General features: G+C 47.4%; 1 protein-coding gene across 1 annotated transcript; it reads right to left on the reverse strand.

Annotated features, from left to right (window-relative positions):
* Positions 1 to 224: 224 nt before the first annotated feature.
* On the reverse strand, positions 225 to 23583 carry kif26bb (kinesin family member 26Bb). The gene is made up of 15 exons (XM_040160062.2): positions 23314 to 23583; positions 22854 to 23177; positions 20679 to 21158; positions 16912 to 17027; positions 16134 to 16305; positions 13550 to 13747; positions 13161 to 13254; positions 11946 to 12217; positions 11069 to 11246; positions 10753 to 10891; positions 10348 to 10507; positions 7041 to 10179; positions 4863 to 5018; positions 2930 to 3059; positions 225 to 1198 (listed from the first exon to the last, which is right to left on the reverse strand). The coding sequence occupies exons 1-15, from the start codon at positions 23371 to 23373 to the stop codon at positions 1072 to 1074; spliced, it is 5745 nt and encodes a 1914-aa protein (XP_040015996.2). The 5' UTR covers positions 23374 to 23583; the 3' UTR covers positions 225 to 1071.
* Positions 23584 to 23613: the final 30 nt, after the last annotated feature.

Raw genomic sequence — 23613 nt, forward strand, 5'->3', positions numbered from 1 at the left:
GAAATTGCACAAAGATTCCAAACTTTTCAAATAAATGTTTCTTATTTTTTACTAATATTTTGACTTAAACCACAGGCCTACTAATGCATGAGACCAATATTCATCCGTAATAAGATGTTAGATGTTGAAACAATAGAGCAAATGTGATGAAAGCATATATTGCTTTATGATTTAAATCCTATTAAATCAAATCGAACCGTTTGTCTGCAGACACAGAGCATAACGAGAGCTGAGATCATTTATTCACAGTCACTACAACATACTGGATACGTTTCAAGATTCCAAATGAAAAGAATCGTTTTTATAGTTGCATTTAGCTACATACAAAATGGCATATTCCCTGTTGGAGACCAAACGTCCTCGTCGAGGATGAACAGGAGCGACTTTACGGCTGTGTAATCCGTCCACTTCTCCCAGAGTGCTTTAGGAACTTGCTCTTTTTAAACACAATAAACAAAAGCATAGAAAATGCTAATACATGTATGTGATCTTATGTAGTGTGTTTCTCCTGAGCTAAAGATGCATGTTAAAAAGAGGCGTGTGAGTAACCTGCACTAAAGCTGAGTATCTATCGTAGTTCTATCCAACATGAAGAGTACTGTGAGGTAATGAACCCAAAGCCGACGCAGATTTCATTACTTCTCTGCTGGAGGAGCAATATTTGCCCCGTCGACACACAGAAATCTCTGGTTAGCATTAAATGCTGCACTGAGCTGAAGTGTCGCTTTTAAAACACTCTACAATGGGTTTGAAATAAGACTAAAATATACATAAGGGTATTTTATTAAGAAACAGATCTGCAGTGAAACTGAATAACATGAAGGATTATAGTTGAGGTCATGATGTTTTTTGACATTGGGCCCTTTGTAAGGAGCTCTGACGATTAACCTCCCTGTGAGCAAAGACGACGTGAAGCACCCGCGCAGCTCAAGGGGATCAGAGGTAGCGTGTTGGAAGTGTTCCTCGGAGTCTGGGAGACAGAAGAGCTTTTAACCGCTGCTTGCCGTGAGTCATCTCAGCTTCCCGTGCAGCCTCTCTCCTCCGCTGCGTTTCCCTTTCCTAGTGCCGGAATCACGGCAGGCGGCCATCACGGCGCCGGCCTTGCAGAGGTGGAGTCTGGCCTGCAGCCGGGCTGTCGCCTCTTCGGGGGCCTCCAGGCGCTGCCGCGAGTTCACCTCGAAGGTCTGCCGCGGGTCGCCTGGAGGACAGTGAGGTTCAACGCGTGGGTTATTATGGGCGGGAACTTTGAGCGTCAATCAAGTCATCTTCTGCATTCGGGGAGGACTGGAACCGGTAAATTGTTTCATTTGTGTGTTCTGTAGTGACACCAAGTGGAGAATGAGCAACTATTCAGAATAACAGGAAGTACATCGTGACCATGAACACCTTTAAGCTCGCCATCATCATAACCCTGTGATTTATATTCCTCTTTGCTACTATTTACAGTTATATTAACATATTTATGTTGATGTTGGTTCTCTGTCATCTACATGTGGATGTGTTATTAAGTGGTACAGCTCAGTGCTAAAGTAAAGAGAATGCACTGTGTATTTAGTTTTTTATTACATGTACTGAACTACTGTTATCTGATAAACTATAGATATCATTTGTACTTATAAAGAACTTAAGTTTTACAAAATCAACATTTTCCTGCATTAAATTCTGCCAAATATTCCTACCTGTCTGTTACATTACATGTCATTTAGCAGACGCTTTTATCCAAAGCGACTTACATTACACTTTTAAACCCATGGCTTTTTCACATTTTTGCCCGGGGAGCAATTAGGGGTTAGGTGTCTTGCTCAGGGACACTTCGACGTGGAACATGGGGCAGCCTGGAATCGAACCAACAACCTTGTGCTTCCCAGCACACCTTCTCTAACCCCTGCGCCTGGAGACTACGGGGCAGATACATGTCAAGCTGGCTGTATAGCTAGAAACACGTTTTCTTCAAACATCTTTTAGCGAGGACAGCACACTAGGGTACAAATCTCTTTTTATTATTGTGGATTTCAACTTTTTGGTTATTGTTATTCTCACACTAAGTTGTGGCTGTAGCAGCATTTCGACCAGAATTATTGCACAGGACAAGTCATTAGTCACTGGATATTAGTAGGCAGAGCCTTACTGTCTGGGGTAATTGTATTTATTGTATTGTCATATATATATATATATATATATATATATATATATATATATATATATATATATATACATATAGGGTTAGGGTTAGGGTATACATATATATATATATATATATATGTATATGCACATGTTGAAAGGGAAACGTGCATAAAAGCACCACACTCAAACAACAAAATACATAATATGCAATATTGGAAAATACAATTACTGAGGACTGTGGATATTACCACGGTAACGACAGGATGCTGCGCCCTATTAAAATGTTTTCATGCTACGATCTCATTATTTGCTCATTAACTGAAAGTAGCGCTTGAACAATGCGTAGCATCGAGTGGGATATCACATTGAAAGCCTTAGAATGAGCGGTTTGGATCTACGGGTTGGCTCGCCTCTACGGAAGCGGAGGGGATAAACCAGACACAATCTATTTACAGATTACTTCCATGGTGTCTCCTCCTGGGTTTTATGTATATGTTGAGGAATTCTTCAGCTTTGGGTTTGGACTACTAGCCAAAAGAAGCCTTTGGAGAGAGTACAACGGGCCCTAATCATAAATCATTAATTCATTGTGAAAATAAATCACCGGTAATAATTCATCGGCGGAGATTTTCTTAATTCTCTTCTCCATCAAAGCTTTTTTAACACCACCAAATAGATGTAACTTTACATTTTGTATATGTTAAAAAAAACTTACTGTTAATTCATTGCAATATTCTAAACATTATAAAAGAAACAACCATCACTGTGCATGTTTATTTCCTCGATTGAATAAAAGCAGACTGACCCTCTTGGGTCCACGTGAGGTTGAGCCCGTCTGGCTCCCCCCTCAGGTCCTTGTTTCTGGCTCGGACCTCTGAGATCCTCTACTGTCGGTGCTCCAAGAACTTCCGCCTGGCACTGAAGCGTGCCGTCCCCTGGAAACACCACGTGCATTAAGGTTCATGCGGCCCAGAATCATGAATGAAATATTTTTCATATCTTTTCTTTTTTTATGGGCTCAAGGTGCGCTCCAGGTGAGTTCCCCTCTATTGGCTCTAAACCAATCACACGCCGTGAAAGAGAATCATTTCAATTTGTCTCAAAAGGAGGGCGAGTTCCCTCAATGGGAAAACTAATGTATGTCCCCACATCATGAGTCAAACACGCACACACATCACGTGTCAAACACACACACACACACACACACTGCTTTTGCGGTTGAATGAACAGCAGCTCCTCCCCAGTCGCTCACCACACACTGATAAACGGCGTGTTAGAGCAGGGAGGACACGGCCGGGGGGTGAGACAGATCTGTAGACCCCCAAACGGGTTTACAGGAACCCTCTCAGCTTCTATGGTCAACGGTTCTATGGTCAAAACCTTTTCGTTTGGATGGGGAACAAAATGAAAACTCTACATTTGAGATCTAGAGTGGAACACACAGTACTATAACTATCACACTGCCCCCCCACACCTCCCAATCCCTTCCCCCCGTCCTCCCGATGTTGCCCAGTGAAAACCAGTGTTATTTCTTCTAGAATCTATTCATTTCGCGTGCAGTGTCCTTCTTTGTTCTTCGCTGCAGCACTGACCCAATTTCCCCCATGTGGTCATTAAAATTGCATCAAAGTTGCCGTCCCTGAGACGGCTGGAGGGGGGTTAGTCCCATGAGGCCCCTCTCTTCACGGGGACAGTACGTCAGCATGTGCATCACAGTGGTTTTCCAGCCGATATCAACTCCGATGGTGAGGTAGAATCTTTCATGAAGCGTTTACTCCCCAGGGTCAGTCCACAGAGCAACATGCGGCCCACTTTGGTTCCGTAAGGTCACGTGTTGGCAATAAGATGTCTATAGAGGTAACTAAATATATGCATGACTCATTACCAAAGACTGGGTCAGGACCCACCGGTGGGTTGCAGGTTTTTTTATTAGGATTGCCAAATACATTTGCCGAGACTCGTCCATGGACTATTTAACATGCATGTCTGCTGTACACTTTTGGTCACATGAAGTCTGAATGACTGCAGACTACTGATTTCTAATATGACAAGCTAGCATACATGATGTCGTTAATGAACATGAACAGAGTAAATGAAAAGAATATCAAAATGTATTAATTGATCTTATTTAGTGTCTAACATGTGTATAAGTATTCAAAAGCAAGCGCATGAAGCAACGTCGTGAGCGTACACCGCTAACATAACTGCTATAAAGAGAATCAAGTTGATGTGGGATTGACAGTAAAGATAGTTTGGAAGAAGAAACGCATGGATACAGGGTTGATAATTGGGTTGCAATGTTTCAAAAACACGAATGTAGAAAACCTAAAACTCAAGGAGCCTGTTTTGCATTTTTAGTGGAAGTCTATTTTATGTTTAAAGCAGCGAAATATGAAATGTTTACTGACATTTACATTTTATTTACACTCAAGCTACATACCGCAGGCGCCTAAGAATTAAGGTTTGGGCTGAGTTAGCTTGTAATTGTATGAGATTTGTTAACCTTAGAACCAACTGTCAGAAGGCTTTGATGGCGAAATGACGAGGGCCTTTTTACAAACCTGATGCCAAAATCAAGCAAGGGGACAAGAGAACAGAAGAAAAGGCCGTGTGGAGATCTGTTGGACCAATGTTGCTCTTTACGTTGGTTGCAAAAAGAGATTTATAGAGGTCATATTTTACATAATGCCCTTTAACCTCTAAAAATCAAAATAAACACAGCACCTTCTTGCCAGCACCTGCTCTTTTCTGCATCCTCAGCACATTGTCGATCTCATACACCTTGATCTCATAGGCCTCTGGGGTCCCCCGATCCGCCCTGCCAGACTGCGGACCACTAGCCGAGCGTCTCAGGGAGAGGGGTGCATCGTGGGAGAGGCGGCGCTGGTGTGGACCTACAGCGGGGCGAGGGAGAGAGTGCAGTGAGACGCTGGATATTCTTCTGACTGGTTTCAGCTTGCAGCTTGCAGGGCTACCATATTATTCATAAGTCAAGACAGGAGACGTGGTTCTTTTCTCTGTTTGCAGTGACTCACTTTGTCAGTGAAGGAAAAAATGTTTTTTGGTTTGTGTTAACAGGATCCATAGAAATTAAAGTTACTTAAAGGAACTTTGACTTGGTTAATTTTTGCGGTTCCAGTGGACAAAAGGGGTAGTATTGACGATCATAGGAGTCACGAAACCTCTCATTTAACTCCAACTCGCTCAGTGCTGGCTCCGGTTTTACCAACCCTCCAGCAATGCAACCTGGGCCTCCAGAAGCATGATGTCGGGGCTGGCTCCTAGGGCTGGCTCCTAGGGCTGGCTCCTAGAGCTTTCTCCTAGTGCTGGCTCCTAGGACTTGCTCATAGGCCTGGCTCTTAGGCCTGGCTCTTAGGCCTGGCTCCTAGGCCTGGCTCCTAGGGCTGGCTCCAAGGCCTGGCTCCTAGGGATGGCTCCTAGGGCTGGCTCCTAGGCCTGGCTCCTAGGCCTGGTTCATAGGCCTGGCTCCTAGGCCTGGCTCCTAGGCCTGGCTCCTAGGACTTGCTCCTAGTGCTGGCTCCTAGGCCTGGCTCCTAGGACTTGCTCCTAGGCCTGGCTCCTAGGACTTGCTCCTAGGACTTGCTCCTAGGCCTGGCTCCTAGGACTTGCTCCTAGGACTTGCTCCTAGGCCTGGCTCCTAGGACTTGCTCCTAGGACTTGCTCCTAGGCCTGGCTCCTAGGACTTGCTCCCAGGCCTGGCTCCTAGGACTTGCTCCTAGGACTTGCTCCTAGGCCTGGCTCCTAGGACTGGCTCCTAGTGCTCATGTTAAGGCATCAATATTAAATTGAAACTTGCAAAACGTTCCTTGTAGTAACTTTAAAAATGTGTTTTAGCTCTAAAGAAATGGTTAATGCTTAATTAGAATTCAGGTGAGCTAAATACGTAAGGGGACACTTAAGTACAGACAGAATTAAATCTTTCAATTGAGTAGAATTTGTTTGTGCGGCTTTTATTGCTCCATTAGCAGTTTGGCACGTTGGACGTTCCTCAATGTATTATTCCATTAGTATTAGCAAGTATTATTGTTAGTATGCACACACACATCTTTATAATTGACTGTTCCAGCCAAACAAACCTTATTTTCTGCACTTGTGCTGCCATTAGAAAGCGAAGTCCCTGGATTCATATATTAATAATGTGACCTCCTACACAATTAGGCTTTTAATGCTTGCATTCCACAGATGTGTGTCAACTCTAATTTATGTCACATTAATATGTTAGGAGGGCAGTATCGTTGAGAAAACCTGCGTGGTTAAAGGTTTGGAAATGTTCTGTTGTAGATTATGTCTGAGGAAGAAGCAACATAAATTCTGAACTGAATTGAAATTTCCACAAGAAACACCGTTACACTTTTTCAAATGACATGATTTAGCATTTCAGCTGGTATTGCATTTGAGTAGCAGTGTTTCCCCTACCATTAAATGAGGGGGGTGCTCCCCCAGGACCGTGAAATTACCCCCCCCCTCCCTCCTGAAAAAGAATGGCATTAAAAATATATATATTTTTAATTATATTTCACCCCACGCACGGCAACCGCCACCCCCTCCTAAAGTTGGAAAACTAGGGGAAACACTGAGTTGTAATCAGGATAGTGCAGGTTCAAAACATCAAATCATCAATATATTTTCCACTAACTTACAATACAACAATAGTAAAAACATGCCATGCATCAACACCAGTTGAAAATGATTCCGCACTGAAAAACAATTATATAAAATATATGATTTGGTCTAAAATGGCCGGTTGAGACGTTGAATGTGGGTTTTGGCTTGAGACATTTGAAACCTAACACCAACAACGTATGATACACTCAACACTTGGATGAAGTTGTGATCTTTCCAGAGGACGAAGTCATTCGGATCAGTTCATAAAAGGCTCGTTACACAAGTTTTACCTGCGTTGCCTCTCCTCCGAGATGATCGGCTGCTTCGAGCCACACTGAGAAGAGAGCTGCTCCTGTTGCTGGCGGAATCTCTGTTCGAGATGGTGCTTCCTGTGGCTTCACTGTCCCTCAACATGCTGTCATACCCACTGCTCACCGTACTGTCCCTGTTTGAGAAATTCAGGGATGTCTTCCCCATTGCTGGTGGCAAATCTCCGCTCAACACACTGGTGGTGTCACTAGCGTAACCGCTCAGGTGATCAGGCGTTCGGGGAGCAGTTACCCGGCTGTAGGGCGAGGGAAGGGGGGTTATTTGGTCCAGTCCTCCTGAAGGGGGGCTGGAGGCAGTTTCCTTAAGCAGGTCGGAGATGCGGCCATTGGCAAACCCTTGGATAGCAGATTTTGTGGATGAGCCTGTGGAGCTTTGGCTCGGAGTGCGACTGATGGAGTGAAAGGACCGCGTGGGGGAAGATAGGAGGAAAGACGAGGTCCGCTCAAAGCTAACGGTTTTACAGTCCGGAGAAAGACTGGGACTGCGTTTGATGGACTGCTGCAGGCCTTTGTGGGGCAGGCTGAGGTTCTTGGTGCTGGGGGCAGACAGTCGACGGACTTTGGGGGTGGCCATCTTGAGTTTCCCAACAGCAGAAAGCTTTGAATGGGTATGCCGAGCAGAATGAGTTACAGGCTTTTCAGAAAGAAAGAAGTGATGACTGCGGTCAGTCTTAGGGTTCTTCCTGGGGCTCTTGCTAGCTCTTGGTAAGGTACAATCTCCCCCATTACTTCCATTATAACCTCCCATACCTGCGCCTTCAGTGCTTGCCTTGGAGCTCCCCTTAGAGCTCATGGAGGTGTTACTACTGCCTCTATTCAAATTTGGGAAATCTCTTGGGGTTCTCCCAAGGGAGTTAGTCCTGGTCGCCAGCTGTTCTAGTTTGGCACTGAAAAGTCGGCCGCTGTCCTCAATGGGTGACTTCGGCCTCCCACTCCTATAATCATGTTGATTTCTTCGGTTTGAGGTCTCAGACAAAGATTCGACGACGCTTTTAGAACCACTGCCAGGATGCTGTTTGGACTCTTTCCCGTATTTTCGAGGAGAGGAGACGTGGAGGCTGTGGTCCGCTGGGGAACGCTGCCTGCCCTGCCTCCTCTCTAGCGTTGCACCTGGGCTACAAGGATTGGATGACGTCACCCCCCTTGGGTCTCTGCGGTTGTCTGCCATGTGACCGTGTTGGTAGCGATCCGGATGGTTGGCATTTTGCCAGGCTCTAGGCAAGCTGCCTGTGTTAAAAGAAGCCGTGGCGGTTTCCTGGCAACCAGGTGAAACACCAATTCTCTTGGGGGCATTCCCAACACGTCTGGAAATGGTTTCGCCCCTCTCTGAGCCCGTTGGAGTGTTGGTGTAATAAACATGCTCCCTGTCTTCAGGGAGGCTCTTGTCTGATTGTCTCAGTCTCTTGCCACGCATTTGGTTTTCTCCAGTTTCATCGCGGAAAGCTGAATCCTCCAAGACCATCAGGTCAAAAGAACTTTGGCTCAACAATGTGTCACATGCTTTGTCAGGCCTTCTGCCATGTGTCGCCTTAGTAAAAGCATCACTCCTCTTCTCGAGAGCCGTCCTATCTTCTGGACATCTCACACTATTCCCTCGGAGCTCAGACTGTGATCGGACTTCTGTAAAAGTGTCACAAGAACTTTCCTTTTCTTTCAGACCATCAATTTCACAATCCACATCCGTATCAATCAGCATATGATTTATAAATGAAGGTAAGAACCTCTTTTCCCCTCTGCTTTGATACTGGGGCGTGTCAGTGTCTGCAGCCACAGATTGAGCTACAGAGCTTTGGTTTGTGTAAGATGATCCTGCGACTGCAGTTTCTTCGCTAACATTGCTGATTATCCTGATTGGTTGACAGCTGGAAAAGCCTTGAACATGCGCCTGTGATTGAGTAGTGTCTTTGATACAAATAATATTTCCACCTGCCCTCCCTCTGTCCAATGCCCCACTGATGGTTACCTCCTCCACCATCGAGAACACAAGTTCATCTTGACCTTTCAGATCTAGTGGTTGCTGGACGGTAACTGTGATGGTCGCCATCATCTCCTTAACGTCTCGGACTACAACACTGGCAGCTAAAGAGTGGGAGGAGGAGCATGAGGAGGAAGTAGATGTCGGGGAGCTCTTTCCAATTGGCGAGGTCCTGTTGTTAGGTTTGAACCAATCAGCAGCCTCACGGCTCTCCTGGGTCCTTTTTGGAAGGGGAGCAGAATCGGTAACAGCCGTGCCCTGAGCCTCCACTTTACAGCTCCTAGAAGAGGGTTTATCAGCTGACTTCAGAGTTTTGTTTTTGGGAAGCTCAGAGCAGCAGGTCACGTTGAGACTGAGAGTTTGATTTAGCAGTTCTTCACTGGAACTGGTTGCACTGCACTCCTCACAGTCATACAGGCCTGAATCCTCTCGCTGAAAACTGTCCCCAGGGAATGCACCATCTGTTGGCTTTTCTCCGACACAGGCCCGACTGCAGCCAGACCCCTGACTCAACAATAATTTATGTTGTGCGTCCGACGATTTGCTGTCTCGCTGTTTCCCTTCTTCTTTCTGGGGTTGTGGTCTTGCTGTGACATTGTCAACAGACGGGCCTTTTGAGGAAGACTTGAGCACGTCCGTTTTTGCCTCACTTCCATCAATGCAACCCAAGCGTTCTTGCAGTTCAGCAAATGTGTCACATTTAAAACAGTCCCTCCCCGGCTGCTTGATGTCTGCTTTGAACACCTCGATGTTCCCTGGAACATTTTCCTCGTTCTTCTTTTCTCCCTGCAGCTGAGGAATTCTCAGAAGCTCTTGGAGCAGAGCAATGAACTCTGGGTCGTCTACATCGGCCTTGTTAGGAATCAAAGAAGGTATGATGGGCACAAATTCAGGTTGGGCCAATCTTGAGGTTGCTTTGGGGTGGACCAAGCCATCCGAGTCTATTTGGATGACTGTGTCACAGGACTGGTCGCTGCTGGAATGCTCATCCTGTTCACCACGCAAACGGAAACGAGGAACGTCGGCGTCCACCTCATCGGTGGAGTGGAACGCCCGCAGTGACGAGGACGGAGCCCCTCTCTCTTTGGTCAGGCTCCTGCCGCACGGAGAACATGAAGTGGACTGCTGTTGGATAGAGATGAGTTGTGGGGTTAGCTGTAGACCACAAAAACCAACAAATAAACCAACGGGATGCATTGTAAACCAAAACCTTTGCTAGAAAGGCACCCATACTGGAATGCCATTATAAGATGGCGAAAGACTGAAAGGACGTTTACAGGACGTGTACGATACCTTTGTTCTCTTCTGCGTTCTCCGGATGCGAGACGCCAGCTGAATGGTAGATAGGGTCTCCTGAAGGTGTGCCATTGAGTCATCAACCTCAGCGATCACTCTTGTGTGGCAATTGACATGAGAAAGTGCTTCCCGAAGGAGCATCGTCAACTTACTGGCCCTATAAAGAGACATTCCAGACATTAATGAAAGGACGCATCAGTCATTTTGATCAATTCTCAACTACTTTTTAAGCCACTATAAAATGGGTTTACAGGCAAATACCTTATTATTTTAGAAAACAAGCTGTAAGACCAACAGCAAGAATTAACGTCAGCTCAATGTCAAATAATCCACGCAGATCACAGTACAGAATTGCCATAGATAAAGTTGACGTTAATTCATATTTTGGAGGTAAATTCTTACTTGGCGGGGGAGGCTTTGGGTCCACTTAGTAGAGATAAGACAACAGGGCCCATTTCATAATATGGAGGTTTGTTCTTGCTCATACCCCTCATACCGCTACACACATCTATCAGGGTCAACTTTGTGGGGCCACGAGTACCTAAGCATGGAAGTCAGGGAGCAAAGCAACATGTAGATATGAATAGAACACATGAGCTACATAAATATATACAAGAAATTACACTGAATCAGGTTCAACTGTGGGAAATAATTCATGGGGAAAACATCACATTTACTGGGGACAAGCCTCACTGGTAAGTCAATAATTCATTAGAACCTTTGCCAATGGTGCTGCTCTCTGTACGGGGGGGTTGGACGTGGAGAGTGAAGAACATTATGGAGCTGTGCGACAGGTACGTAATGAAGTCATTGTGCCGACGTGCCGCAATCGCAGCGTCCAGCAGGGAAGCGGCTCGCTCCGCAGTGGGGGCCTTCACCCTGTTGTGGTTGCGTAGCTGGAGGAAGGAGGCAGGATGGTCATAACACATCTCACGTAGAATCTCCTCACACGATACGTGGCCAGAACACAAAAAGTATTTTAGAAATACACATACTACAGTAGTGTGTCCCTGGCTTGGGGAAGTGCCGTTGCAAAGATGTCACAATGCAATCCGATGTGATCTCCAATGGAATATAGCTTCACTGAGTCCTGGTGTGATTTCCTTGTGTAGACCTTTATCTGAATTTACTGTCTCAATAAACATTCATATTAATTCTACCATAATTAGAGGGCGCTGTCAAAAATGAAATAACGGACACATCTAGAGCAGTGACACCTCCCACCGAAAATGAATGTGCAATACACATACTTGTGGGCAATGAAAATGGGCCAGCGTGGTTTCTTTGTCATATTGGTTAATTGTCTGGTTCACGGCTGTTAAAACAAATCAAATAACACGGTGAATCATTCAACCTTTAATACGTTTCCATTGAAGGAGAGCAAAGACAATGTCAGTTGTCAGCAACATGTTTCCAAAGATCGATTGGACTGTCCGTAATCGTACCAATAACAATAACACACCTTTTTAAACTCTAACTTGGTTTAAATGGTTAAACAGACCGACAATGTGGGTCAAGAACAGCATACAGGGAGAAAGAGACACTGCAGAAGCAACAGCTCATCCAAACAAGAGAAGAGCACTTTTTCCTCTTACCTGTATCCCGTGGACGGGGTCCTCCTGAGGTCTAATATGGGTCTTTGGGCTGTCCTGGATGCTCCCTACCGAGGGGACGACCTCCCCCAGCAGGTCCCTCACCGTGTCCTCCTCTCCGCAGCAGAGCTCTATGGCCGACACTGACACAGTGAGGTCGGTCCAGGTCCTCTCCCTCCGCCGCTCGATTGCGCTGTACAGCCAGGAGATGGCACAGGGAACGAGCCCGACCTTCTGGATGCTCTCACCGCTCCCCACCATGCTGGACCAGGAGCCTGAGGCCGACGACAGAGCACACACATGCTACACATGGACAGAAACGTTCTAGCCACGAAGGCCTCCCACTAACACCATCTACACTCTTTCCTTTAAATACCGAAGGACCCATTTGCATGATGGGAGACAAAGAAACACTAATAACCTTCTTTGTGGACTGATACCATACATTTACGTTTTGAGCTATACGTGCCTGTTTTACAATTCTTGTCTTATCCAAACTCTAATTGAATGAGGAATGAGAGAATTGGTTTACTCCAATTAAAGGCCGAGCTGGCTGCCGTTATTCAGAGAGAAGCGTATTCTGTGCTGGAGATTGATGCCCCTCGGCTGGGGGCCACATGTAGTTTGTATCGGCCAACTAATTTAATCAGATTTACGGAGAATGGCGTCATGTGAAAAAGCAGCTCCAAGGAGACCCTGTCCTTACGCTGTGTGTGCGTGTGTGTGTGTGTGTGTGTGTGTGTGCGTGCGTGTGCAAATCTATTGAACCCTTCACCGACGCTAAGTGCAGGGTTCCATTTCTCTAATAGCAACGTATTACAGTCCGTTCTGTTTACGGTCCCCTCGGAGCTCAGTGCTGCTGCAGCCTTTTGTGCAGTCACTGAAATGCCTTTCGGACGTTTGACAAGGCGCGTGTGATGCATAATTAATCAACAGTTATTTACACAGTAACATGTGAAAGTGGAATGACTGAATGGAAATTATTTTCTGTCACTATTTGTGTAAAAAGAAAGACAGTTGTGGAAATGTGTAGAGTATCTTAATTGAGAAGAGGACAGAGAAAAGGGGATTTTAATGGATAGAGAGACAGAGTGGAAGCAGTACAGGGAAAGAAGACCAGGGGGGAGGAGGGGGGGGGGGGGGGGGGCAAAGACAGAAGCGTCCCACTCTCATCTCGAGATTTTAACCCGTGGCCCCTCACAGCCAACGATTACTCACCCACATCAGCACATCCCAGACCCAGAACGCATCCATCGCTGCCGCTGAGCACACAGCGGATGACATCAGGCAGGACGCCCGCACACACCTCGGCCTGCTCAGGGAGAACAAAGGACGGCGAGCATGTAATGATTCACCGCCCTGAGACGCCACATCCAATGAAATGAATGCATACCGATTCAGTAAATTCCCCTGGGCCTAGATACTGTAAGCAGAGCTGGAGTATAATTGATGGAGAGAGTAATTGTGGAGGCTACCCAGGCCCAGTGCGCTTTCAGGTCATCAGACAGAGAGCGAAAACCAACCATGGTGTACGGATGGGAAAGTATACATCGAATACTTGAGGAGACACAGAACGTGCCGGACGAATGCCGGACGAAGAACCGAACCTGGCTTGATTCTTGAGGATAGGCAGCGTCAAAGTTGAAGGTCTTCAGCTGGGTTTTGGCGTCCCTGCCAAGCGTCATCGTAGCTTGAGGCTGCGGTTCCATTATGGCCACTCGTCCCTTGGACTTGTCAACATGGACAATGCGTTGGTGGCCTGGGCCCTCCGACAGCATTGGGCTCACCCTCAGCGACACCACGACCTGTTCACATGGGAGATGGTGGCATGTTGAAAATGTTATGACATGTTAAACACTTTGGTCAGAAATATCTACACAACTATAAGATGAATTTGGTAACAATAACAATTTGGTGAAGACGTTCTTGTTTTTACGTTCTTGGAAAACAATTTTACCAATAGTTCATGACCAAATACCAACAAAACCAATGACATTAAAACACATGCAGCTGTACTGTGTGTTTTGCGCTAATTAGCACATGTTAGCATGATAGCAAACCAAAATAACATGGCAAATATGGTTATATAGGCTAAACATTCAGCGTGTTGTCATTGTGAGCATGCTAACATTTTAATTTTAATTTCTTAACTATTCAGAGACATACATATGAAAATATATTTGATTATTCGTGAATACAAAGCGACATGTAGATATTTAAGTGATTTCAGAAGGTGAGTTTTAGCCGTTTGGCTCTTTAACGCACTTGCCCTATTTTTAAATTAGCTTCTCATTTTCCTGAACCATTGAAATGTCTGAACGGTTTCTCGTGCTTTATAGCCACCAAATCAAATACAAATGAGCTGTGTTTTTTAGTTTTTTTTCATTAGCAGCCAGTTCATCCAGTTGGTGCAGAAATCTCACATGAACATGCACACATATACGCGCTATATCTCCACATGTCATGACATTAAAGCCTTAATGCAGCTCTCCACAGGAAGCCTTTAGATTCAGACGCTTTACGGTTTTAAATTAAGTTAGATTTTGACTCTGACAGCCATTTAAAAATGATCGTATGTCTGCAGGAAGACAAGGCCAAATAAACCCCACAAACGAGTATACGCTCTATTGACGTAAACCATTTATTTATTTATTTATTATTCTCAATCAGGATCCAGGTCTGCTAGATTGGCCCCAGTGTGCCGCGACACCAAGTCCAATGCGTTTTTTCTGAAACTGTCCAGGGATGAATTTCACCTCGGATGACATCATCCATCATGGACATTTTGAATGTCTAAAAGCCACGTTGTCTTTAAAGGATTTTTTTCCCCCTCTCGCTTGAAATCACAATTGTAATACCTTATTCAAGAAGTGGCTCCCCTCACCCTTTGTGTCAAACTTTATTTATGAGGGTTGAATTATTCAAGCGACCCATTTTACAAGTGGAGAAATCCCTCTTTGCCCTCACATAAGTGTGTATATATATATATATATATATATATATATATATGTATTCTGACACGGTTTGGCTGGTGGGAGGGGGGGGGGGGGGGTCTTATGTGTAACTAGACTCAACCCCAGAGTCCGTCTATCTGAGACAAAGTGAGCACACGCAGCCATATTGATCCCCCCAGTTTGTCCCGGAGGAGGGGAGTGGAAGGGAGGGGGGGTGAGATGGAGACATTAGCACCACATTACAGTGTATCAGAAGAAGGCGGGATATAGGATCTCCTACAAATTGGCGTATCGCTTTACCCTTCCAGGATGGTGGAGGGCGAAGATGGTGTACAGCGTTTCCAACGATACACCAGCAGTCCAGAGCGTATTTAAACAGTAAACTCATCAAGCCCGTGCCTTTGTCCACTGGTGTCCAATTGTCTCACAAGACACTTCATTCCAGATGGCCGTATTCTTCTCTGAGGATATGAAACCTGTGTGTGGTGTCCATGCTGTTTACATCAGGCATTGGCAGAAACCGGCTGTGTGCGGCTTCCGTTGTATATGTTTTACTTTTGGCCCGTCTGGTCTCCTTGGGTGCACGTCGGGGGCTTCTCTGTTTCTCTGTTTGACTGGCGAGCTACAAGCTTCCGTTTACGACAGTCACCACCAATAGCGGCGTCCTGGCGGGCGCACGGCTCCCGCCCTCCGCTTCCAACTCAGGCGAAAGTGTTGTTTTAGCCACGTTGAGCTCCGCGTCGACAGAACGGAGCAGATCATTAAATAACAGAGACCTTGAATGTTTACCAAAATAAATATTCATATTCAACTAGATTAACCCAAACACAAACGGAAAGTTGGGCTTTGACAGGGAATGAGGGGCCATTTACCCCCCACACAGTTCCTATGCCGAGCTTACTGGTTACTGTCTGTGCCGCTCCTCTCGTGTCTCATGTGAGACATCAGGTACCAATGGTCCCGACCAACTCAGCAATAACAAAATGTCAAACTATTCCCGTAAGTATTTCATATTTGCCAATTTGTTATCATTATTATTGAGTATTTAAAGTACTGACAAGTAAAATATCCACTGTTATACTGATAACTTGACAATAATAATGTAGTTCTACAATTTCTCATTTGCAAATTTGAATTAGAATAACACATGTAATGAATTGCTGTAATTATTACAGATTGCACAGAAACCAACGCGTCCTACAATATATCTACTGGAATTTGGAGCCAAACTGTGTACCTTGGCAACGGCGGGGGAGTCTCTGGTTCTGGTGGCAGCTTGGAGCAGGCAGGGGGGGACGGGCGGGGGGGTTTTCTGGATCAACTCCCTGAAGCAGGTGGAGGAGAGAGCGGGAGCTGGATCAGAGGCCTGGCCTCTTTTCCTCGATGTCAGGTTGAGCTTCTCTGCAGCCCTACAGGAAACCATCGACGCCATGTCATAACACTGAATCCCAGTGGAGACAACATATTTTATACATGCAGCATGTATTAGTGCTGGGCAACAATAACATAAAGAAATGTGCCATAAATCGCATTGTGGTGCGCAAAATCCAATAATTAATTTTAAAACTTGTATTAATGAAATCACTTAAAATAAGGGGGGATGTAACGGCAGTATTCCCTTCACACCATATCAGTTAAAATATTTATTTTAAATTTCAACATAACTATTTAATCAATCAAATATGAATGTGTTCAGCACCACCGAAAACACTTTCAGTATTGCAGGTCAGTAACTTTGGTTACATCAACTCCACTTAAATTCAATTGAAAATGTCCATGTAGGAGATTTTCTACCGTTCTCCGCCAGTTACTTTCCGTTTCCATTCCAAGCCAAATCCTAACCAGCATCCACCCCCACCGCCCTCCCTGTGGCCCGCGGCTTCTTTCTATGTGCATTCAGCGTCGGCAACGGACACATTTTAAAAAACACAGAACAAATAAATGAATGCGTTAACGTCAAAGCGTAATAATACCGCGTTAACCTGCCTAGTCCTAAGTTACATATATATATTTACCTGGCTAAGAGGGACATAGCAGCCGTGTTGGCGATGGTGACCACTCTGGATATGTGCGGGATCTTTGAGGTCGTTTGTACGGTGTCCCCACGTCCCGCTGCAGCATCGTCTGCAGCCTGCTCGTTGGGGGGGGGGGGAGCTCGTTAGAAAAATAAGAAATCAGTAATTGCACTCCTGCACCCACTTCACAACGGGCTGTTATCACAGGAATTACTCTGGGGACAATGATTGTGGGGCGTGTCTCTGTCGGCGGCGTCTAGGCCGAGAGCCCAGTGGCTTAAACAGGAACCATTATTCATATCAGCCGAGCTTCTCCTCTAGTAACGACGTTCACGCATGAACTGCTTCTGAGAGTCGTGGGAGAACTGCAGGAGTTCGTATGGAAGGAGAGACGGGCGCTTCGTGAATCGATGAAGCCGGAGTTAATACGGACCGTGTTTACATACTCGCCCACCAATTCATTTGTCTTCTTGTTGACTCGTACATTTTTTCATGACCTTATTTTATCCTCACTATCTTCGCTCTGCTCTCATTTCTCTGTGTTTTTATGCGTTTATTATCTCTTGTTTTTTCCTCTCCCACTCATCTCCACAGTTCTTTACTTCCATCCTTCCTGTCTTTCCTCCTTCCTTCCATCCTTCCTTCCATCCTTAACTATTTCCTTTTCTCTGTTTCTGCAATAATCTTCCTCCGCCCTCCTCTTCCCTTACTCTTCTTCCTCCGCCCTCCTCTTCCCTTACTCTTCTTCCTCCGCCCTCCTCTTCCCTAACTCTTCTTCCTCCGCGCTGCTCTTCCCTTACTCTTCTTCCTCCGCCCTCCTCTTCCCTAACTCTTCTTCCTCCGCGCTGCTCTTCCCTTACTCTTCTTCCTCCGCCCTCCTCTTCCCTTACTCTTCTTCCTCCGCCCTCCTCTTCCCTTACTCTTCTTCCTCCGCCCTCCTCTTCCCTTACTCTTCTTCCTCCGCCCTCCTCTTCCCTTACTCTTCTTCCTCCGCCCTCCTCTTCCCTTACTCTTCTTCCTCCGCCCTCCTCTTCCCTTACTCTTCTTCCTCCGCCCTCCTCTTCCCTAACTCTTCTTCCTCCGCCCTCCTCTTCCCTTACTCTTCTTCCTCCGCCCTCCTCTTCCCTTACACTTCTTCCTCCGCCCTCCTCTTCCCTTACTCTTCTTCCTCCGCCCTTCTCTTCCCTTACTCTTCTTCCTCCGCCCTCCTCTTCCCTTACTCTTCTTCCTCCGCCCTCCTCTTCCCTTACTCTTCTTCCTCCGCCCTCCTCATCCCTTACTCTTCTTCCTCCGCCCTCCTCTTCCCTTACTCTTCTTCCTCCGCCCTCCTCTTCCCTTACTCTTCTTCCTCCGCCCTCCTCTTCCCTTACTCTTCTTCCTCCGCCCTCCTCTTCCCTTACTCTTCTTCCTCCGCCCTCCTCTTCCCTTACTCTTCTTCCTCCGCCCTCCTCATCCCTTACTCTTCTTCCTCCGCCCTCCTCTTCCCTTACTCTTCTTCCTCCGCCCTCCTCTTCCCTTACTCTTCTTCCTCCGCCCTCCTCTTCCCTTACTCTTCTTCCTCCGCCCTCCTCTTCCCTTACACTTCTTCCTCCGCCCTCCTCTTCCCTTACTCTTCTTCCTCCGCCCTCCTCTTCCCTTACTCTTCTTCCTCCGCCCTCCTCTTCCCTTACACTTCTTCCTCCGCCCTCCTCTTCCCTTACTCTTCTTCCTCCGCCCTCCTCTTCCCTTACACTTCTTCCTCCGCCCTCCTCTTCCCTTACTCTTCTTCCTCCGCCCTCCTCTTCCCTTACTCTTCTTCCTCCGCCCTCCTCTTCCCTTACTCTTCTTCCTCCGCCCTCCTCTTCCCTTACACTTCTTCCTCCGCCCTCCTCTTCCCTTACTCTTCTTCCTCCGCCCTCCTCTTCCCTTACTCTTCTTCCTCCGCCCTCCTCTTCCCTTACTCTTCTTCCTCCGCCCTCCTCTTCCCTTACACTTCTTCCTCCGCCCTCCTCTTCCCTTACTCTTCTTCCTCCGCCCTCCTCTTCCCTTACTCTTCTTCCTCCGCCCTCCTCTTCCCTAACTCTTCTTCCTCCGCGCTGCTCTTCCCTTACTCTTCTTCCTCCGCCCTCCTCTTCCCTTACTCTTCTTCCTCCGCCCTCCTCTTCCCTTACTCTTCTTCCTCCGCCCTCCTCTTCCCTTACTCTTCTTCCTCCGCCCTCCTCTTCCCTTACTCTTCTTCCTCCGCCCTCCTCTTCCCTTACTCTTCTTCCTCCGCCCTCCTCTTCCCTAACTCTTCTTCCTCCGCCCTCCTCTTCCCTTACTCTTCTTCCTCCGCCCTCCTCTTCCCTTACACTTCTTCCTCCGCCCTCCTCTTCCCTTACACTTCTTCCTCCGCCCTCCTCTTCCCTTACTCTTCTTCCTCCGCCCTCCTCTTCCCTTACTCTTCTTCCTCCGCCCTCCTCTTCCCTTACTCTTCTTCCTCCGCCCTCCTCATCCCTTACTCTTCTTCCTCCGCCCTCCTCTTCCCTTACTCTTCTTCCTCCGCCCTCCTCTTCCCTTACTCTTCTTCCTCCGCCCTCCTCTTCCCTTACTCTTCTTCCTCCGCCCTCCTCTTCCCTTACTCTTCTTCCTCCGCCCTCCTCTTCCCTTACTCTTCTTCCTCCGCCCTCCTCTTCCCTTACTCTTCTTCCTCCGCCCTCCTCATCCCTTACTCTTCCTTCTCCGCCCTCCTCTTCCCTTACTCTTCTTCCTCCGCCCTCCTCTTCCCTTACTCTTCTTCCTCCGCCCTCCTCTTCCCTTACACTTCTTCCTCCGCCCTCCTCTTCCCTTACTCTTCTTCCTCCGCCCTCCTCTTCCCTTACTCTTCTTCCTCCGCCCTCCTCTTCCCTTACTCTTCTTCCTCCGCCCTCCTCTTCCCTTACACTTCTTCCTCCGCCCTCCTCTTCCCTTACTCTTCTTCCTCCGCCCTCCTCTTCCCTTACTCTTCTTCCTCCGCCCTCCTCTTCCCTTACACTTCTTCCTCCGCCCTCCTCTTCCCTTACTCTTCTTCCTCCGCTCTCCTCTTCCCTTACTCTTCTTCCTCCGCCCTCCTCTTCCCTTACTCTTCTTCCTCCGCTCTCAGCCACATGAACCTGTACTGATCTGCTCATTTCATTTAAGTCTGTTTTAAAAATAACCAAAGAGTCTCGCCCCATTGTGTGCGTAGTTTAGGCTGCTACGCTATAATTGGCTAACCGGTATTCCGGAAAGACGTGCGATGAATAGTTCATGTTGATGAACATTCTGTCACATGGAATCTACAATTACGTAAAAAGGTTGGACACTCATATTTCCCTTATGTCCGTATAGATATGGAGCAAAATCAAAAGCAATTTTAAGAACACCATATAAAAAATCTAAACGACTCTCTGCTCAGGTTTATGGCGCTGGGCGCTATGGGGGGGGGGGGGGGGGGGGTGGACTGTGGTGGCTTCCATCACAGTAATGCATATTTCACCAGCCACCCAGTTAAATATGACCATCCCCCTATTGATCACGAGGGCTTTTGACTGGCTGGCTCTTATGACAGGGGTAAATCATGACCCCATTCCATTCCATTAGCAAAAGTACCTTTAAACAACGTCCCGGGCTGCGGGATCTAAATTGGCTCCGATTGGCCGCTGTGAAGCGCCGCTGACATGTGCACCGTAAAGACATACTTCATCCACGCAGCTCATTAAAAGCGGAATGCACGCTAAGGGACGTGTTATGTGTGATTTAGCGGTGAGAGAGAAGCCTTTTAGCGTTACCTTATGCTGAGGGTAAGTGGTGACACCATCAGCGCCCGATGCAAATTTAGAAGCGACCAGCTGCTGCTGCTCCACCCAGCGGCCCATATCAGGGTTGGGCAGCTTGGGCCCCCTCTTCCTGAGGGTCTGAGGGGTCCTCTGAGGCGTCCTCGGGCTTCTGGGGCTGTGCGGGGTGTGGGTGCGACTGAGCGGTTGAGGCGCGGGGGGGGCAGCTTCCCATGGCGCCCGGTCCCCATGCTTTGTCCTGCCGTGGCCCAGCAGTGCGGCAGAGCTACAGCTGGGTTCAAAGGGGGGCTCGGCGAGTGTCTGACCCCGGCTCAGGGCCAAGTGGACGGCCTCCTGCTTGAGCTGGTGAAGGTTCACGCCGCACGCGCCACACTCGCCCTGCTCCCTCTCCCTGTCCCTGTCCCTGGCCTCGTGGGTGGACCGACTATGGACGCGGAGGTTGTCCAGAAGGAACACAGACAGGTCACTTGAGTCCTGCAAATAAAGTCAATTTAAAAATGAAAAGTTGCAGAAATATTTCAATGTTTAAAAGTTGCAGGTTTGAAGTAATCACTAGTTTCTTGAAGAAGCATGTGATTATGTTTTCACAAATAAGAGAGTAAGTTCTGAGATCCAGGAAGAGCTTTTGGAGAAGACCTAATAAAATGAATTTGCTTGGTTTTATGTCTGGCTTGAGAGTATTACATGGCTGATGTGTGCAAATGGAAGTAGAGACTTGGGAGGCCACTCCAAGTAATGTTAGCACTTAGCCAAGTAATCAAGGAGTTAGTATTGATTAAAATGCCTGTAATCATTAAAGGTGCAGTTAGCAAAAACTTACTGCACCTTTAGAGTGAACACAAGAGTGATGAATCTCTGACGTGAAACACCGATTCAGGGAAAACAACATGTCAGAATCTTGACATTTTTCCAGCTGATCCTGACCAAGAACAGTGGTTTTAGGAGATAGGCGCTAAAATGAATAAAAGTATTTGTGTTTTTTAAACGTTTAAGCATGAAAAGGCCTGAAAGCGAGCATTGAATGTCCTCTTTAGAGGAGCCTGTATTGACTCAGGCTGCGAAAGCAACGACGCTCTGCAGCCAGACTTGTTTGGTTTGCCCTTGACACCCAAATCTAACACTCACTCCCTCTTCATCCATCAGCGAATTGCTAGTGATTATCCCACAAGAGGAGGACTGTAAGGGCTCTACATTATACAGTCAAACAAAATGACTAAAAATACAAAAGCATCAGAGATTTGATGTTTGCTTTCATTAATCTCAATAGAGTTCATTTCATCACATAAACCACAACAACCATCTTTGTTCTACATACAATTGAACCAATGTCTCCTTCAGGTTTGTGCCTCTTGCATTACTCATATATACATTATGACAGATATATGTATAAATGGATAGAGGGGCTGTTGTAGCCAGACGGGGCGACCGTACTCTCCATCTCAACCAAACTGCAAGCCCATCAAAAAAGACGACATTACAAACGCTTTTGAAAAATCATGCCCGGGTCAATAATCCTGCATGGAGCTCGCTGGCTTATCAGATTTCTTTGTTCTGACCGTGCGTCTGAGGCCACGAGATACCATCGCTCGCTCTGCCCTGTGGCCTCCCTCCGAAAACACTGCCCCATCCCAGCCAGGAGGACGAAAATAAAGAGTCCTCCCTCGGTGAGCCGTCTGTGGAGAGGACGCGGGGAGGCTGACATTAAATATTCATGCCCATTTGGAAGCACTCACGCAGCACTGGTTTACTTTGTCGATTGGGGTGTGTTTGATGGATGTTGGTGGTGACAGATGTACAGAAATGTGCGTTCCTGTCAGGGGCGGCGGGTTGAGACCGACGGGCCACATTCTGGACGTTCAAACACCTTTAATTGACTTCACATTCTCTGTCGGGCAGAATATGTTTAAGCGTGTCTACGTTTGTTTCCTTGTATTTGATTTATAGTATTCATTCAATTTGTATTAGTAAATCTTTTGGGCCGCAAAACAAAAGAGGTTTGCTTTTCCCAGAGCCCAAACTGACAATTCCATGTTGACCAACACACGCGCCGTTAGTGTCAATCAGCAGGACCAGTTACATTGACTATACATGTCCAGTCGATCGCTGGAGCACTGAGGCTGGGATGGGTTCGCTTGGGCGGGATGTGGAGTTGGATGTGGCCGGACTGACCTTGCAGGAGGCGCGGTGGTGGACCGCCAGGCTCATGGCTTGTTTCTTCAGGGACACCAGGCTCGCGCAGCACTTCTCGCAACGCGCAACTTTCCAGCCGGACCCCCGCGGGTCGGGGTGGGCGCACACGGCGCCCCTGCACGCGGAGGACATGGCGCACCTGACGCGGTCCCCGTCGGTCCCCGGCGGGGACTTGTACGGCGGGACGGCGTCCGCGTTCCGGCGGCGGTCGCCGCCCTCCGGCGGGGGTCGCTCCTCGGGCCGTCGGTCCCTCCCGGGGGCGCAAGAGCCGAGCGACTCGCAGTGATGCTGCACTTGTGCGCTCTGCAAAGCAGCAGAAGAAGCATGCAGGGGGGCTCCGGTTACCGCGCCCAGACGCTCGATGCCTCTGCAGGAGTTACTCTCCTACTGAAACTAGACGGGGACCGCGCGGGGCTCGTCATGAGGAAATCGGACTTACCCAGCGTGTCCCTCGCACCGGGGAGGGACATCTCCCTCCTCTCCCAGTCAGGGATGACATGACAACTTGTTAATATTTAAAAAGAGATCCGAACAAAGGGCAGGACGCGCTTTTCATTTAATTTAATTTTTGTTTTTAAAAAGAGCCCCGTGGATGAAGAGCAGACATGTTGTCCTCTGGAACAAAGAGGCTGGAGCTGCTGTCCTCAGAGCAGGAGGTGATCACTGAGGAGAAGGAGGACGCGCGCTGAGGACTCGCTGTGTGATGATCGCCTCCTCTGGGAGGCAGTGACGAGCACGA

Source organism: Gasterosteus aculeatus, chromosome 18, assembly GCF_964276395.1.
Source record: "Gasterosteus aculeatus chromosome 18, fGasAcu3.hap1.1, whole genome shotgun sequence".
Taxonomy (NCBI): Eukaryota; Metazoa; Chordata; class Actinopteri; order Perciformes; family Gasterosteidae; genus Gasterosteus; species Gasterosteus aculeatus.